The sequence below is a fragment of the Platalea leucorodia genome (assembly GCF_965183815.1).
Source record: "Platalea leucorodia genome assembly, chromosome: 13".
Taxonomy (NCBI): Eukaryota; Metazoa; Chordata; class Aves; order Pelecaniformes; family Threskiornithidae; genus Platalea; species Platalea leucorodia.
This window is the reverse complement of record NC_138835.1, coordinates 9,253,719-9,271,432: the sequence shown is the minus strand read 5'-3', so window position 1 is coordinate 9,271,432 and position 17,714 is coordinate 9,253,719. Positions and strand designations below refer to the sequence as shown.

General features: G+C 38.5%; 1 protein-coding gene across 29 annotated transcripts in view; it reads right to left on the bottom strand.

Annotated features, from left to right (window-relative positions):
- Positions 1-17,714, bottom strand: part of ADNP (activity dependent neuroprotector homeobox) — a 36,420-nt gene that overhangs the window by 7,835 nt on the left and 10,871 nt on the right. For 24 of the 29 annotated variants that reach the window (XM_082325975.1, XM_082325978.1, XM_082325979.1 and 21 more), the window contains 4 exons: positions 16,460-16,505; positions 14,984-15,290; positions 3,173-3,285; positions 1,630-1,722 (listed from right to left, as the gene is read on the bottom strand). In XM_082325975.1, the coding sequence (XP_082182101.1) occupies positions 1,630-1,722; positions 3,173-3,285; positions 14,984-15,290; positions 16,460-16,498 (552 nt within the window). In that variant the 5' untranslated portion in view covers positions 16,499-16,505. Of the gene's footprint in view, positions 1-1,629; positions 1,723-3,172; positions 3,286-14,860; positions 14,944-14,983; positions 15,291-15,386; positions 16,373-16,459; positions 16,506-17,714 lie in introns of those variants that run through there. The other 5 variants (XM_082325985.1, XM_082325986.1, XM_082325984.1 and 2 more) reach the window with 5 other exon arrangements.

Below are 17,714 nucleotides of genomic sequence, written 5' to 3'. Positions count from 1 at the left end.
AAGCTCGTTGCTGGGGGAAAAGGCAAGCATGACTGTTTGAGGAGAATGAGACTGGATCCAGAAGACGAGTTACTTCCCATCAGAATCTGCCAAACATTTACAGATATAAGGAGGACATATAACTTTAGCTATTTCAGTGTCTTAATCCATTACAAACTTTCATATAAAAGATGCTCTTCAAAACTTATTTTTGGTGAACAAATGGATTTACGCTTACCAAGTCATATACTAAGGCTACACAAGCCCTTAAAACCACCAAGCCTTTTCCTTCTGATGACAGCACAAACCTGATTCTTAAAACTATCTTGGATTGGGGGGGGGAAGGTATTTGAAAATTCCACACCTGCCGTTTCCCTGCACCCTTTACCATCGTTATATTTAACATGTTGCCGATGCAGTTCTTGTCAACTGGTGTAACAGAAACTGAAGTTACATTGGCCTTAGAGATAGCCACAGGCAATCTGGCATTTCCGATGAGATAAGACATGAAATTCAGACAGTTACAAACATTCATCACGAGTGTCAAAACAAGTCTGGTGCATCAAGCTACACATAGATCACTTGAAGTAGCTGGAGAGTTGTACTCTCCCTCTGCGTGGCAGGAATATAGGCTGCTGCCCCCCTTCTGAAGCCTCAGACATCTGGTAGGCTGGAGACAAGGTACAACAAAACAAACTAAACAAAAGCTGTCTCCTTTTATGTTACAATTTTTATTCTGGAAATAACTAGGAAAAAGGACAACAGTAGTGTATTTTACGGAACGCAGTAATAAAGGGACATTTTTAGATTAACGCTACACTAGGAATCCATCATAATACAGGTTCCCATTTCCTGAGAGAGCAACGCCTGATCTTTCCGATGCTAAAAGAGGGCTTATTTCATAGAGAGCTTTCTCACCTTCTCACTGTTCTGTCAGTGCTGCTATTACTCTATATTGCACCATCGGTAGAGGCTACGGCAGCGCACATGGCTTGCCTCAAACACGTTTCATCAGAATCAAGTAGTATTTCCTCCCTCCACTCCTAACTCAATTCAAATTTCCTGTATTACTGGCTCAGAAACATCTAAAAAGTAAGACTTCCAGCATCACTTCGTTCTGCTGTATAGAACTACATATCCCTAAACCAAACCTCGGACATAGTCGGATTGTAAGAATCTTCAGCTGTGGCAGACAGCTGACAGAGCTACAACAACAGTGGAGAGAGCAGCACTTAGGTGTGTTCATTTAAACTTTTTCTGAAATGATGAAAACAGATAATGAAACATCTAAGGAAAGGTAAAAAACTTATCACAAACTGTATAAAGCTGTTGATCTTTTGACTGGAAGGATGGTGAAATTGTGCTAAGCTTGAAAACAGATGGGCTCTTAATATGCAGTTGTCAAAGGGTAAGTAAGATTTCTTGACTAATCAGTTCGCCGCTATTTGGCTATCCATACTACTAACATAAAGACCAGAATTATTACTTTAAAAAAAAAAAAAGCAGCACAGCTTTTTGCTGTCCCTTGAACTGACGACAAATGAAGATCAATGGGTAAAACGGCAGGAAAAGCTCTTGGCGTGTTTGTGAAACGCCCTTTAGTACCAACCATCTTCAGAATCGGATGTGTCAACATAAACTATTACCAACCTGATTTTTTGTAAGCGATGGGTCCCACAATCCTACATCTTCCCATGTAGTGTTTTTCAAATAAAAGTCATTAGGTTCAAACTGCTTAAAATCCTGGAGAAGGGGGAGACGGGAAGAGAGTACAGAGAATCAAAACCAAAGACCACCTGCTCCCTTAAGCAACTCTTGTAAGCATCCATGCAGGCCTCTCAAGTGCTGCTGGCCAACAGGAGATACTATTAATTTAAGGAAGTGTGGGTATTTAAGATGCACCTCTTTGGAGGTGAAGAGTCATGAATAGTCTCAATATCATCAAACACCCAAAGAACTATTTTCAATACTCATCCTCCTAATTAACCTGAGACTGTAATTACATACCTGCCCCATTTTCAAAAGCAGTCATGGAGAAAAGTATTCCCAGGCTCCTGCTAAGCCTTTAAGATCATACAGACGCTTTACCCTAACTCTGATGTTTGGTTTTTTGTTTGTTTGGGGTTTTTTAATTACTTTAATCTCACACAGGAATTCAGATAAAAGTTCTAGAAGTCTGACTACATGTATGATATCAAAGAAGCCCAATTCCTATTAAAAAACCAATCTTATGAAGTTCTTTGGCACTTCATCTTTGGCATATAAGTCAGCAGCACATAAGGACTCAAAAATAGTATTTCCACTGAGAGGAATACTGGAAATAACATTGTCCCAGTTCAGAATTTTACCCTTAAAAATTGTACTTGCTCCACAAATTTGTCAAGCAGGAAGGACTGGCATTTCTCTCTCAGGCATCTCTCTCAAATGCTCTTTAAAGACACAGTAACAGAAAAGCCAAAGCAAACAGATGATAATTTGCTGAGTGCTCTAAAGAGCTGAAGTGTGTGAACTGAGAGTACAGAAGCGTTCAGGAGAGAAAGCTGCACTTTTGAGACGATAGCTACCAAGCTTGTCCAGAAGAGTAGCACAAACACCCTTCCCTTCTAGGAACTAACACAGGTACAGAAGCGATTCTTTAACTTGATGACCTACCGTTAGCACCGACAAACACTTCAGGAAAACCTCAGAACCATCTTCCATCCCCCAAGAACATCCTACACCGCACCTAGTTCTTGCTTCATTCCGAAACGTTCAGTTAGCAAATGCTATTTTTAAGAATCCAACATAAACAAAAGACAACCTACCTTCGAAATATATATCGAGCCAGTCACATATAGCCTGAAGTGTATCTTGCCTCCACTAAACTTTCTAAAAAGTGTCTGCAGGTACATTTTTAGCTCAAGTTATTAAGTCCTACTTTGTGTAGAACTTAAAAAGCAATGCAGGGGTAGCAACGCCTGAACAACAAGGCTCAAATGGAATCCCAGAATCATTCCCTGAAGCTGATGAGAACAGGAGTATGGTGTGGGAACAGGATATAGGGGATTCCTTCAAAATCCACAGTAAAAATTCAACATTTTGTGAAACAGGTTTTAAAAAAAAAAATGTCGTCATACACTAAAGACCTCACAGTCCCACTAACTTTGGAGCATTTTACCTCTTACCTACAACACTTGGGAGGTATCATACTTACTTCTATATGTTCTTTACAGTATTCCAAACCAATGTCACTAAGTATTTTTTTCACAGTTTTCCGGGCCTTTCTTAAACTGCCAAGGTTGTTGACAGGAAGTTGGAACATAGTTTCTATTGAAAAAGAAAGTAAGAGAAAAGGTTTAAGTCAAATGTGTTTTGTTTGATAGAATGTTGCACTTTCAATTATTAGTAATTTTCTGTCTCATTTTACCCATATAACTCAGTATCAGAGCTGTACCATTAACTAAGAAACTACCACATTTTCTGTCTGATCTGTTCTTGGATGAGGCTGGCCATAAAGCTAGGTATTGACAATCTTAAGAGAGCACTTAAACCAACAAACTGATGTAACAACTACTGCAGGAGTAATCAGCTGCATCTGGAAATAACTTTTTTTTTTTTAAAAAAGTTTGTTTGTTTTTTTTTTTTTATTTACATGAAATTTACCCACTACACTGAAGTACTTCAAAACTCCATTTGTCTTTTGTGCATACGTATCCTAACTGATTTGAAAATTGGTAAGTTGAGCTTCAAGGTTTGTATCAGTCTTGTAATAGATTTAGTGGTATCTCTTCAGTGAGAAAGATGCTGCTTGCATTTAACTGTCGGTAGGATAAGAAATTAATACTGTTTCCTCCATTTACTGTATTTATACCTTTAAATGGCTGACAAGCTGTTTGGCATACATTCTGCTTTTATTAAGATGGGACCTGAAAGCTTGGTTAGAGCCCTTCAGAGATAGAAATCACTGGAAAAAGTACAAGAGATGGCTTAACGCCTCTACTTGTAGCTGGGTATTTTCAGCCTAGAAGACAACCCTCGCTTCCAGTTCCCCACACAGAGAGCACCAATTCCAGTTAAACTGTCTGTTAACGACTGGGACTATCCAGCAAAAGAAAGTCTAAAGTTTTAAGATATGTGGATTCCCAGATTGAACCATTACCAAACGCTAATGCCTAGTCTTGTTTTGTGTATACAGGAGTTCTCAGTCTGCATGCTGCTATCGTTACGCTAAGCGCCCGCTCAGCTACAGAACCGTCATCACCAAGTCACCTGCAGTTTAAGGAGGTGCAGAATGGCAGAAACGTGAACGTCCCTGACAACATACAGTTATTTTGGAAGTGAGAGGGGGTGAGGCCAGCAATAAAAAGGTAGGCTTTTCTCAAAGAAAAGGGGAGGAAGCTTCTTAAATAGCAAGAAAGTTGTTATCTTGGTCCCTAGGCTTTAACGGTCCAATCCCTGTTGCATAAAGAATATCACCCCAGAAGAGAAAAGCTGCATTTTTGATCATCAATATTTCCATGAGTCAATTCAGAAATGTTGCTTTGTTTGGACAATAAAACGTTTGATTCATATCAACAAATTAATCCACTGTAAGGCCAAAGACTACTTATACCAACTAAAAATGGACTTTTTTTTTTTGTTAGAAGCTTGAAAGTATTTTTAACACTTCCAAGCAGAAGCCTAGAATGCAGAGTTAACAGAAGTTTGCAGCCATTAAATATTTGAGTTAGACAAAAATTCTCCCCTTTTATCATGAGATCAAGGGCAATTGCTAAGCTACAAAGAGCTTACTAAGAAATTTTCTCTAAGTACAAAGGATGAGAGTTGTGACTACAACAACTGAGTGTCTCTGATCAAACCCAGCCCTTCTATACGCACTATCATGCCTACTCCTTAAAGTATTCCTTGTCTCTTTACACACTAGCCTTTTTATTTTCATACTCCTACCAACTTTTACTAGGTAGTGCTTTAAGACCATCACTAACAACTTACTATTCCATGATTCCCACCACCAACACTGCTTAGTTTCAGAAATAAATAAAACTGAAGAGTTCTGGGTGTAACAGTGCTAATACAAACCACTCCAATCAGTTTCACAACCTACACGCAGTGCTGCTAGCATGTGTTGCTAGGCTCAAGTCTCTTCAATGAATTCAGAAATAGCTCCTGGGTAAGAACAGAAAGCTATCGTGACATTTAGGATTCGTATCACAACTGTAAATTAGAAACTAAGTGGAAACAAGCCTGAGTTTATGTAAAAATCTACAGGAAAATTGTCAGAAGTACCAAAGCGACTCGGATCATTAAGGGTTTTGGTACTTGTATCAGGCTGGCTGCTGTCACAGATTACCAGAAGCAAATACAGCGTCATTTTAACACCCCTATACGAAACTAGGAAACCAAAGGGGGGGCTGGGGGAGGGGGGGAAAACAGCAACAAAAAACAAAAACAAAAACACAAACCCCCATGTTTAAACCTTCTCTATAAATCTCAGGGATTCCAAATTACTCAGTTCATATGAAAAGCAGCTATGTTCTATATCTTATCTGGTACCTTTCATTTTAGGGAAACTCAAACCCACTTCAGAAATCTGAAGAATTAGCATTCTAGTGAAATACCTTTAGGTAGATTCACTTGCAAGTCTCATAATATGAGCCCTAATCAAGCTGCGAAGAGCACTTCTACAGGCATTCTTTGCCGCCTCAGAGAAGGCAAGGATTAAATAGCTCATGGCGATAAACTGCTCTCTCTTCCCAGTTATTCCCTCTAAAGCCTCCAATGACTTTGTATGGGAAATCATGAACTGCTCTTTCTTTATGCTACATCCATTCTCACCTGTACTCTTTTATAATCAAATATTTCATCTGCAATTATAAACAATATCCAGGCCTAAGACATTCTCCCTCTCTAGGTAAGAGTGAATGTGATTGTTCATGTAATTAGTGTGATTCATGTCATCCTTTCAAAGCGCTACTCCCTCCTGCCCAGTGAATGATTTTTAATCCTCATAAAGGACTAGCAAATAAGGTTTGAATCCGAGTTTCTTACTTCTTGTTACTTTGAAAACTGACTCAGGCGAATCAGTTATTGTATCAAAATCTGTATTCAAGCTTACAGTTCCTTCATCAGATTTTCTGAGCAAATTATGAATTTATCCACGCCCCTTTCCTCTTTCTTAAGAGCTACTGCTAAAGGCACACGCTGAAGAGAAGCTTAAGAAAAACACTGTCAAGCTACAGGAGATTTTCTAAGTCTGTACTGTGTATTAGGCTTTGATTAAAGCCCTGCTTTTCTACCCGGCCCTGCCTGTGCTGTGCTGTCAGTGTTACTGTGTAAGCACCGCTGGGCAGAGGCCCATATCCTGTTATTGGTACTACTACTTAACGTGCTTTTCGATGAAGTAAAATAAAAACAATACCATTTATGACAAAGTATAAGCACATAAATGGTGGAAAAGCTTTTGAAAATAGTAACGGATATTTACCTTGCAAACAGGAATTTGTATTGAGAAATGGTTGTATTAAAACAGGGCAGCATTATAATTAGTTTAGTTACTTCAACAAATAAAACTACAATCTCCTTGACTAAAAATATTTGAAGGTTGCAATTTCACTTCAATTGTAAGAACACCGTCTAATATAGCTAAAAGTTGAGCCAGGTCCATTTTAAAGACGTTTAATAGTAACTGAAAATATTTAACGACAGGGCTGAGGATCAGCAATGCCAATTTTGTGAAGTATTAGTAACAAATTAGTTTAGAAGATGATAAAGACTAATGGGAAAAATGCTGTCGCCTAAGAATTTCAACTCCTAGCTAGCTTATTGATTAATGCAAATGGTTTAGTAAGGTTGTGTCCTCTTTGCAATTTCCAAGTAGTAGCATTTTCTCTATTTTTGATCTGTAGTTGAAATAGTAAGTGAAGCTTAGCATTTCCAGATGGGAAAAGCAACTCCAACCTGCAGTTTCTTCTCCTAGGCCAGTCGCTACGAAATAGCTTTCAATGCTGAACCCACTGTCACTTTTTTCATGACTTAAAACAGAACTGATGTGTGTGACACTAGAACTGCATTAACAGGAAAACAAAAAATACCATGTAGTGCACAGAGTGGATTTACATCCTTACACACAGATCACAAACTGGAAAGAAAATATGCTTCCTTAACATTCTATTCCCTCTCTTCCCTAAACAGAATTGGGAAGTATGGCTCTGAACACCAAGTTACAATAAAGTAATACAAGTTTGCTTTCCAAGCACAGCATAATCTGGTTTGGTTTTGGTTTGTTTTAAAGTCAAGAACATCCATTTATTAAAAGTTCTTGCTGCTGCAGTTCATAGAGCCAGAGCGAAAAATATTAATGTAGCCAAGAAATTAATCATGGCTCCACTGATTCCTTTTCTCTAAAGGCAACTGAATAAGCACTGCACTCACTGCATTGCATTGGTTCAGCAACACTTTCAGTAGCTTCTTCGTAGCTACCTATATGCTCAATTTTTTCATCAAAAATTACATGAAGCAGCACAGTCAAATACGTTCAGGATTTGAATGAATATTTTCAAGTGAACTTCAAATCCAAGGAGATAATGTCCTAGTAATTTTATTCCAGAATAACCCAGGTTCTTAATATCAACTGTAGAAACATCGGTGCCTGAAAACATTACATTTTAAACCCTCTAGCAAGCTGTGCTGTTTTCTTTAAAACCAAAGTCCCCACTTAAAGAATATACTCATTTTGCTTGTAAAGAAACCATTTTTTTCTCATGACAAAGCGAGAGTCAGTACAGAGTTTGTCTTTAGGCAATAATCACTTGCAAACTTGAAAGTCAGCCACAAGTCTCAAAATAATGCTTATTAACAAATTGCTTATTTTAGTACAAAACACCACTAACAACTTCACCAAAAGAATCAAAAGCTTTCTCTTCATTACTGTGTCTAATACACCTAGACATGCCAAATATACCATGTATTTTATATATATAAACCCAAGTGATAAAGAAAGCAAATTATTTCAGGCTGCCTGAAAACAAGATCTCTATTCTATCTGCACCATCTGCTTGCCTCTGCCCTTTTGCCTGCCTCACAGTCAAGTCTTAAAGACAAGACATTATCAAGATCTTCCTATCCCAACTCATCATAATAGAGGACATAATTAGATCTTCACATCTGAAAACTGAAGATCAACCTCAAGTTTGCAAATTCTGCTTGGTAGCTGAATCCAGCTCACCTAACCTTAATAAAAAACCCATCCTTAGCAAATACAGTTCATTTTATTTAGGAAGTTTCTTGACCATTTAATCATAATTAGTGGAGAGCCAGATACAGTCTGATACTATGGTTTGTGACTACAAAAAGAGCTTTTAGCATCTCCATTCATTTCTATTTACAGCGAGTAACTCAAATTGTAATTGCAATATACACAACACGCTGCTGGCACATCCTTGGACGCGGACATTAAAACAGTTGGGATTGTGTCTCAAATCATCATTTCAACATTACTGCTGCTCTTGAAATGAGGTGTCCTTTATCTGACCAAAAGTTGATGTTTCAGAGAGGACACCTGGAACATCTCTTCCTCACAAGGGGAAGAGGAGGGGCAGGCGCTGATCTCTCCTCCCTGGAGACCAAGGATAGGACCCGAGGGAAGGGCAGGAAGATCTGCCGGGGAGGGGGGGGGGGGGGGGTTAGGACATTCAGAAAAGGTTCTTCACCCAGAGGGTGGTGGAGCACTGGAACAGGCCCCCCCGGGAGGCAGTCACGGCACCAAGCCTGACAGCATTCAAGAAGCATTTGGACAACACCCTCAGCCATATGGTGTGAATTTGGGGGTTGTCCTATGCAGGGACAGGAGTTGGACATGATGATCCTTGTGGGTCCCTTCCAACTCAGGACATTCTATGATTCGCTGTCAGGGCTGCTCCTTACTGCTCTGAAGCTTGGATCCAAGGGATTACTTTAACAGAACACAATACTAAGGAAAGCAGCATCCAGCACTGACAAAAACCACCAGTGCTTTAATCTGGCACTGAAGCTATCGCTACATCCAGCATCCCCCACAGGGAAGGATGCCCATAATAAAGGGTCACAGATCAACTGATCCTGCTGTAAAATAGTTTACTTTAACACTGTTTCCTCCTGGTTTTCTACTGAAATGCCAAAAGTGAACAGTCTTAAATACTCTGCACTTCAGTGAAGACATATAAAAGGCACAAGGAGCTCAAGCTTTACACACCTATCAGTTACCAATTCCCGATGGTGAAAGAAGTGCTACTTACCTAATATTATAGGCTCAATACAGAATTTCTCTCTGAAATCTCAAAAGTAGCTTTCAAAAGAAGCCCAGCAGCATTTTTTGGTTTTTTGTTTGTGTGGTGTTTTTGTGTTTTGGTTGTTTGGTGGGGGTTTTTTTGTTTGTTTTTTAAATAAAGGAGGAATTCCTTTATCCTGAGATGATACCACTCAATCAATGACAGTCCCAGCCCAGGATCCTAGTTAGCGAGACATCCTATATTTCCATGTGTTCTGTTTTATAGTAGCCAAGGTATAACTAATTTTTATTATTTTCCTGTATGGTTCTACTCTATCCTATTCATTCCTGCACAAGTCCTAGATATTTAATACATTGTAGAACTTTTCTTTGTAAGGGAATGTGCATCTGTACACACATTCACAGAAAAATAAGAAAAATACATGTTCAACAAAAATAATTCTATGGAGAAACCTGAGCATTTTTTATCCTCGTTAAGTAACAGGAATAATGAAATCTGCCTCTAAGTCAACCGGTTATTTTCAAGTTCATGATTCAACAACCATAGTAAGAGTTAAGTTTGTGTCTGCCCTTCTGTTTCCTACTTCTAGACTTGGGTGCCACCTACAAATACACTGGGAAGCACTTGTTCGTAAGTTGAATTACACATCAATCTACACTAAACTGCTGGGTGGACAGAATAAACGAGTACTTAAAAACAAGACCAACAATGTCCTTACTAGAAATACCCAGGCAGTATCTTCAGGTGCCTAAGAAAATGGAGTACTAACCTAGTTATAAGAAATTCTGAAAAATTAGACTGATTTAATAAGAAGATCTCGCTCATCTTTAGTGTGCTTGTACACAAAATGTCTGACTGTACCAATCACAAAATAATGGTAAAATAAGCAGAATAACTGTGTAAGAAATAAGTTGGAACCTTCTTTTGCTCTGTATTTATGCAGTACCTAGCATAAAGGTCTAGTCCACAGCCAGGTACTGATTCCTAGAATAATACAGTAGCCAAATGTAAGCAGAAAAGACAAGCTATAAAAGAGCAAAATATCATTACTAAATTAGAAACGCTGTACTTCTGTTTTCATTTCACAGTCATATTTTGGAGATGCAAAGACCTATTTGAGACAAACGTCACGCAGTACTATTTCACTGCTATGGGTTACAGCCGCTGTGCAAAGCATGAACAAAAAGCTCAAACAAGTTTCCTCGCTAGTGCGCGTGCGCTAACCAAAAGGCCTGAACGAAGTACTCTCAGATCTTCATCCAAAAATCTGAAGGGGGGTGGGAGGGAAGGTTTGGTGAAAAATCAAGGAGTATTTGCAAGGTAAGCAGAGGAACAACAGTTAAGAGACTTCACAGAACTCGAAGTGGCATTGTGCTTGGGAGAACTGAAGCACTGTCTTTGGCTTTTAACAGGCTACAAGAGTCCTGGGAAGGAAGAATTTAATCTCAAGTGCAGTTGTGATATGTGATTCTTATAACCTCAAAATTAGGGCATAAAATGACCAGAAAGACTTCTGAAGTTTGAGAAGCCTACAGGAACCAGCAGTTGAGTTCACTCAATAGAATCACATCCTGAAATGGGAATGCGCCAGGACATAATATAAGCTGATTGATGTAAATTAATAATTATGTCCAAGTTTTAGGAAGCAACTAAAACTGCAGGGCAAAAGAGGCAACAACATTGTGCCTCGGCTGTTTACAATCAAAGGCTTCTTCAGTGTTTTCAAAGAACTCGGGTTCACTGCTGTAATAAAAAAGGGACCTCACTTCAAATATTGCTTCACAGCAAAGGGCTTTTTCTCTCTACTTAACTTTCTAGCCTTGTTAGCCTTAGCTGGCAAAAGAAAATACTAGTAGGTGAAAAAATTGTGTAACACCTTGAAACGCTCTCAGGAGCACAAGTGTGAATAATATTCAGGAAAAAACATAATTCAAGTGAACAGGAGGGACAAACTCATTACTAAAGAAAATTTCTGCTTAGTTTTAGGAACTTAACAGTGCAAATATCCTAAGAGACAGGAAATCAAGACTTTTGATTTTTATGGCATGACAAAAAAGCAGGGGGGGGAAAAAAAAAGGTCTAGCCCAAAAATTAACCACCGCATAGTCACAGAGAAGTTTCAACAAACTCCAAATTCTTCAACACACCACTTTTTTTTTTTTTTTAAAAAGATTTTAGCATTTAGATAGACTTGCAGTGACTTAACTCCAAATTACCTCTTCACCAACTTGCTACTCTTACTAGCACTTCGAATTCCAGATGGAAACAATTGCAGTCACTATTTTAAAAACATCCAGAAGGTGAAGTCTGGCACATCCTGCTATTATGTTACTCTAAGTGATTTTTAAACCACTTTCAGCATTTAATAAAATTAAACTATCCTCACTGTACCAGCTTCAAGCACTTCAAATTAACATGGCCATGCAGTTCAGCCCTTTAACACATCAGTTACGAAGGGACTGGAGCCACCTAGAAAAGCGAGTCAAAAGATAAGTTACAAAAAGGTTACTGTGCAATTATTTGGAAAATTAATTGATGTAAAATACAATACTGCATGCCTGTTTTAGAGTTCTGTATTGCAACAGTTAATGTTTTCTTATGCTACATCTTCTTCTCGGTGCAAACAGTCCCCCCTTATGAGGGACGTACCGATCTCACACACAACACGCTGTATTCACAACTAGAGAACTAGGACCTTACAAGGAGGGTACGCACCCAGGAGAGAGAGGATAAGGAGCACAAGAGGGAAAACGAGCAAAAAACCTGTGTCAGTCAATTATCAGAGGTGATAAAAAAAGAGAAAGCTTCCACCTGTCTTTAGACCCCGAAAGCTGTTTGTTTTAGTGTAACTAAAATCTTAATTCTCCAGAGGGTCTTTTGTATTTTGGAGCTCATCAGAAGAGTTGCCTTGCAGCCTTGCTACCTTTGATAGCATCAGGTCACAGATGTTAAGACTTTCAGCTCTGCCAACTTTATCTAGAACAACAAAATAGAGGCTCTTCTAGCGTACAACTTCAAAGCACCCACAAGGTACCAGCGCTATTCTGATCCTGGGAAAGATGCATCAGTTTCAGAACAAGACAGCCTTTTTCTCGCAACTAAAATCTTCAGCAAATATTCCAAATCTGCCTCATCATGTTATTTTCATTTTTGGACAACATTATTCAAAGTGCTTACTATGCTTGTTTCATGTTTGAGCTTTGTTACAATTCTAACAAGCGGCAAGTATAATGTATTTCTAATGTCACAGTTTTGATAGTAAAATGGTGGTTTTCATCCAGAAATAGTTTAAAGACCTAAAGAAATAATCTGGAGGAAAATCTTGCTGTGTAAAGGAACCAAGACAGCACCAGTCTAGGTTTTCCAGCAAACCTACTCTAGATTTTCTTCTCTTTATGCTTAACTGAAAATTACACCATTTCCTTACTACCACACTGTCAGTTTGTACCATTAGCAAAGCCTTTCATGACCAGCAAGCACAGAACTGTAGGCGACCCTAAACATTTCATTGAGGAAGATGTCTTCACTCAACAAGGTTTGTACAGAGCATCGCTGTGAAATGGCAAGTGAAAACCAGTTATGGAACCCCCAAAAGCTATCAACAAAAACCCCCTAGTCCCTAGTGCATTTTATTCTTATTCAGGCATCTCAAACCTGTATGAGTCGGCTAGGTATCCTAATGCTCTTTACGATGGCCACTGATTCTTCTGAAGTACCTGTCCGCTGGCGGAACCAAGCCGGTGCAATACAGGATTATTTTTTTTTTAATCCAAGGAAAGTAAGATTTCAACATTGTTAATGATACTACAGGAAAAACTGGGAAGTTACTATCTGGCTATTCCATTTATTTCCTTTGGAAATTTTATGAACATAGTTCTAAGTTTATCTAAGTTCACAGAGCTGAGAACAGTTAGAAGCAGTCAATCAAGAAAAGGAAAACTACAAAATTAAACTTTCCTAGTGAATACTGAGTGAAAATTAGGAATGAAGAGGAGAGAAAAAAGTTACAGAAATAAAAACGAGGCTCCTGGAAGCAATTTTTTTTTTACATGCATTTATCTATTTTCTTGGCATACAATTTATTTTACCAGCTGATGATTCCCAGGCCTACTATGAAAACCTCACAGGAACATAGAGGTGGAAAGCTGGTAACTAATTGTGACAGCATTTTCCCCTCACAATGAAATATATAAAGTTACTCATAATAAGCAACACTTACCCCTCAACACTACCCCTTAAACACTGTGAGTTTATTTTTTGGCTCAATTGAAAGGATCAGCACTAAAAAGAAACCCTTTATGAATATTCAGCATGTTGACCATTTGGTTTTGTTGAGTAATAAAATGATTCAGCCGCATTCAGCACACGGCCACATAGGAGTTAGTAGTCTCTCCTCTTCCTTATTGTGGCTATGTCCTTCCAGTCTGCCTCATCATAACTGATCAGTCAAAACAGGCGTGCCAAAACACTTTTATGGAGTAAAAAAAAAAAAAAAAAAGGTATAGATCCTTAATCCTAAACCAAACATATGTTAAATACAGAAAATCTGAAAGATGCAGACAACGGAATCAGTTTCTCATTTCCAAGAGCTAGTTCTTTACTACTGTTTAGGAGAGACACTGTTTCACCAAAGATTAAGTGTGACAGTGTTTAGTGTGAACACCCTGCAGAAAAAGCAGCCCCGTCTTCCACAAAGGCTGCAACATCCCGAGCTGTCAAGAGGGGAGCAAACCACCATCGTGTGTGCAAAGGCACCGTCCCTTGTACTCTAAGGGCTCACATTTCTAAATCAGACTAGAAACACTTCCAAAGGCCTAGACTCTCATCCAGGATAAATCCATTGCTGCTTCATAAGCCTACAACGAATGTTTTAGGGCTACTGCAAAAAAAAAAAAAAAAAAAAATTATAACTCCAGATTAAAAAAATGCTATATAAAATCTAATAAAAATGCAACTTTAGAAGGGGGTCTTCCTACTGTAATGTAAATATCTACTGTTTGTCAGTTTTTCAGATTCAATGCCAAGCTGTTGGCTGAATTTATCAAATCAAACATGATGCCAACTGATTTGATGCCAACACCTTAGATCTAATGACACAGAAACGTGCATCTCTTGAACTGACTGCTTCTTAAAAGCATTCTGTGAAATTTACACTTCCATACAACTTTTGTTAAATAATTTACCTTGGAATAAAACTGGGGATGCAATTACAGCTATCTCTTGGGCACATTATTAAAAAGAATAACACAAAACATCAATTTTACCTTCTCTTATAAGCACGTTTGGTTGACCCTTCCTTTCCTAATGCTCTCATTTACTCATTATGAAGACTGAGAAAACCTGAACTTTTTGGTGATCGGAAACACAGTATTATCAACTGTACTGTTGAAGAAATAGGTGTGAGCACGTGTGCAAAACAGACAATTTCATAAGCAATGTGTAAACCCAGCCTTTTCTATCCCATTGTGACTTTGAGTTTGTATACATCTATACTCACATCAATCTTGTCTTATTAAAATAATGAGCTCTGTAAGAATGATAGTTCATTAAAGCAGATTTCCTATAAATTTGAAACTAAAAGATACTAATATTTTCTGTTATTTCTGCACATGCTTATAAAATGGAACTGTTCTTACTCTCTTTTTCCCCTCTCCCCCTCATCATCCCTCCGCTGCTTCAAAAGGTCCGTCCTTTCGTCGCTCTTTCCCCCTCTCCTCCTCATCCTTTCTTTGCTGGTTCTTGGCCTTCTTGGTCCTTACCTCGCTCATTTTCCCTCTTCTCATCTTCCCTGCGCCAATTCATAGCGTCCACATTCTTTCGTCGTTCTCTCTCATCCTGTCTCCACCGCTTCTTGATATCTTTGTCCTTAACTTGCTCATTTTCTCTCCTCTTCTCATCATCCCTGTGCCATTTTATTGTTTCTGCATTTTTCTGCGGCTCCACGCTTCTTTTGAGATAGTCTTGTCGCCTCCTCCTCTTTTTTAACATATCCCTTTCCCTGGCACGAGCCTGCTTTTCTTTCTGGGAAAGAAAAGCTTTACGGGGCATCATGAGCTGCTGCTGTACCTGTAATAATATCGTATCCATGGAATAATATACTATACATACACTCAGTCAGGCACCAACAACTCTCATTTGGAGCTGAATACTTCAAATACTAACCCAAGATCATTTACTCCGTCTTCTCTTTCCTTCATAACCCTCTGCTAGCTCCATATTGGATAATGACAGGCAAGTTGCTACGTCCAGCTCCAGGCACAACACCTAACTGGCACCTTGGCAGTTGGCGCACATGTAAAGTCAACCCCCTAAAACCCCGGGCCTAAGCAGGAAGATTTCTTTCCCCTCCCCCTTACAACTCCTCCCACAGAGTTTTTAGCAGCCACTTGGCATTGCTGCACCCAATTGAAGGAACAGGCTGATAGGAGAGTTGTGAAGGAAACTTGGGAATGTTCAAACCTTAGTTTCTTCTCTTACTGGAGATCTACATTTAATGAAACTTAAAAAGAGCTTATTTATCTTGTCAGACCTCCATCTCTACCTAATCTGGTTGAAAACGGCCAACTTTTTTCTTGGCTGGGCGAGGGAGGGGGGATTAGAAGACAAGCCACAATCTGAAAAATTGTATAACCTTTATTTCCTCAGGAAACCTGGCCAAAACATTTAACTGCAGTTAATGAAATAACTCCTGACTCATCTGCTCAAACTTCCTCCAAGTATGTTATGTCTTGCTAGTCACAAGAACAAAGGACAAAAGAATGTGACTATTTACTTGGGAGTTTCTGCCGAGCAGTCCTGATGAGCGCGGCTTTTTGGTTTTGTTGTTGTGGGGTTTTTTTGGTTTGTTTTTAGAGAGGTGTCACTGAAGACCACCTTTTAACCAACTGGTTTACTTTTGGTCATTTCTCTGTAGTCATCCAACACATTCCCATCTTTAAATTTACTGGTGTTAGTATCTGCAATTTGGAAATCACGGAAAACAGAGCACAGAAAGAATTTATACTAATATCCTTTAAATACTCCTCTGTACACATTGAGCAACGTTTCAGAAATGTCAAACTGCAGTTGTGGCCCAGGTTTGGGTTTTTTGTTTGGTTTTGAATTTTTGTTTAGAAGAGAGTTTTGCAGAGGTCTAATCAAAATGAAAACTGCAGAAAGGACAAAATTACTAGATTAGAATACTTAAGCAAAGCCTAAAACAAAATGAAACAAATGTACTTTTAAAATTTAGCTACCTTATGGAAAGCACTTGTTCCCAGCATGCAATACTCCATCTTTTTCCTACAGAAAAAGCAATGTTTCAAACCCTTATTCTAAAAGCTGTTCCTTTTCCCTACATAACATACCCCCCCGCACACTTAAACCCACTACTCTAGTCCATTGCCTTTGTTAGGTACGTATCATGAGCCCATGGTTTTCATTCCAATAATTCAACCCCAGAGTTCTTAATATCCGTAATAATACTAAAAGGGAAGGGCTGCAGCAGAGTGAAACAGCATAATCAAAAAAATGCATGCAGTTTGGTAACAAGTTAGTGCATAAAATTCAGATTATGCTAAAAATTACTTCATTAGAAAGTGCAGGATAGCTCTCTACTAGACAGCCTGTTTTTAAGTATTAAATATTTCTCAATAACAGTTATCATTAAAATCAGAAAGCAATGAGAATCCAGGATCAACATCATCAGTGCAACCCAGACACTGTAAATCTTTAAAACAGTTTTCATTTCTCTACTGGCCGTGTGCCAGTACTACATTACTGTTGTTTACTAGAGCAAACTTAACTTACTAACTTTTAAAACGTACATTATCTTTATCATTTTATCAGTAACCTGATGTTATTCCAATAACAATAGCATGTTAAAGTAAATCATATTTCATGCAAATGATTCTCCCCCCCTCCCCCCACCCAAAGCAAGTACTGACATTTAAAATCTGTCATTTTTAGAAAACTCTTTTGGGACTGATTGTTATATTTTCTTTCATTTGTTTTTGTTTGTTTTGTTTTGTTGTTGGTTGTTCTTCCCCCTTTAGCTTTATCTTTTCATTGTTTTAACTACAGTATTCCTCCCTCCCCTCCCTTTATACATATCCCAGCCCACTATGACAGTCGGATTTATAGACAAATGAGAGAAAATATCTTCATAGAAAACATTTCAGTTGAATTTCCAAATTTAAACATTTTAATTGAGATTCAAATAGGAAATGTCAGGTTCCAAGGAATAACTTAAAGGGACATCCAACTTAAATTATGTATCTTTGAACTTCCATATCACAAGGCCCAGGTTTTTCCCCAGTTTGCTTCAGCATGAGAGGGTACTTCAGGCAGTCTGGTCATTTCTCTTGCAGTCAAAATCATCTTTCACTTTTGCCTCTGTTGGTTTTAATAAATCACAAGAGGGGAAAAACTTTTAAACCAGGAAACCAATTAATATGCAGTGAAGCTGCCAGACTGATTGAGCTCAAAGCCCCCCACACCCCCGATTTTTCT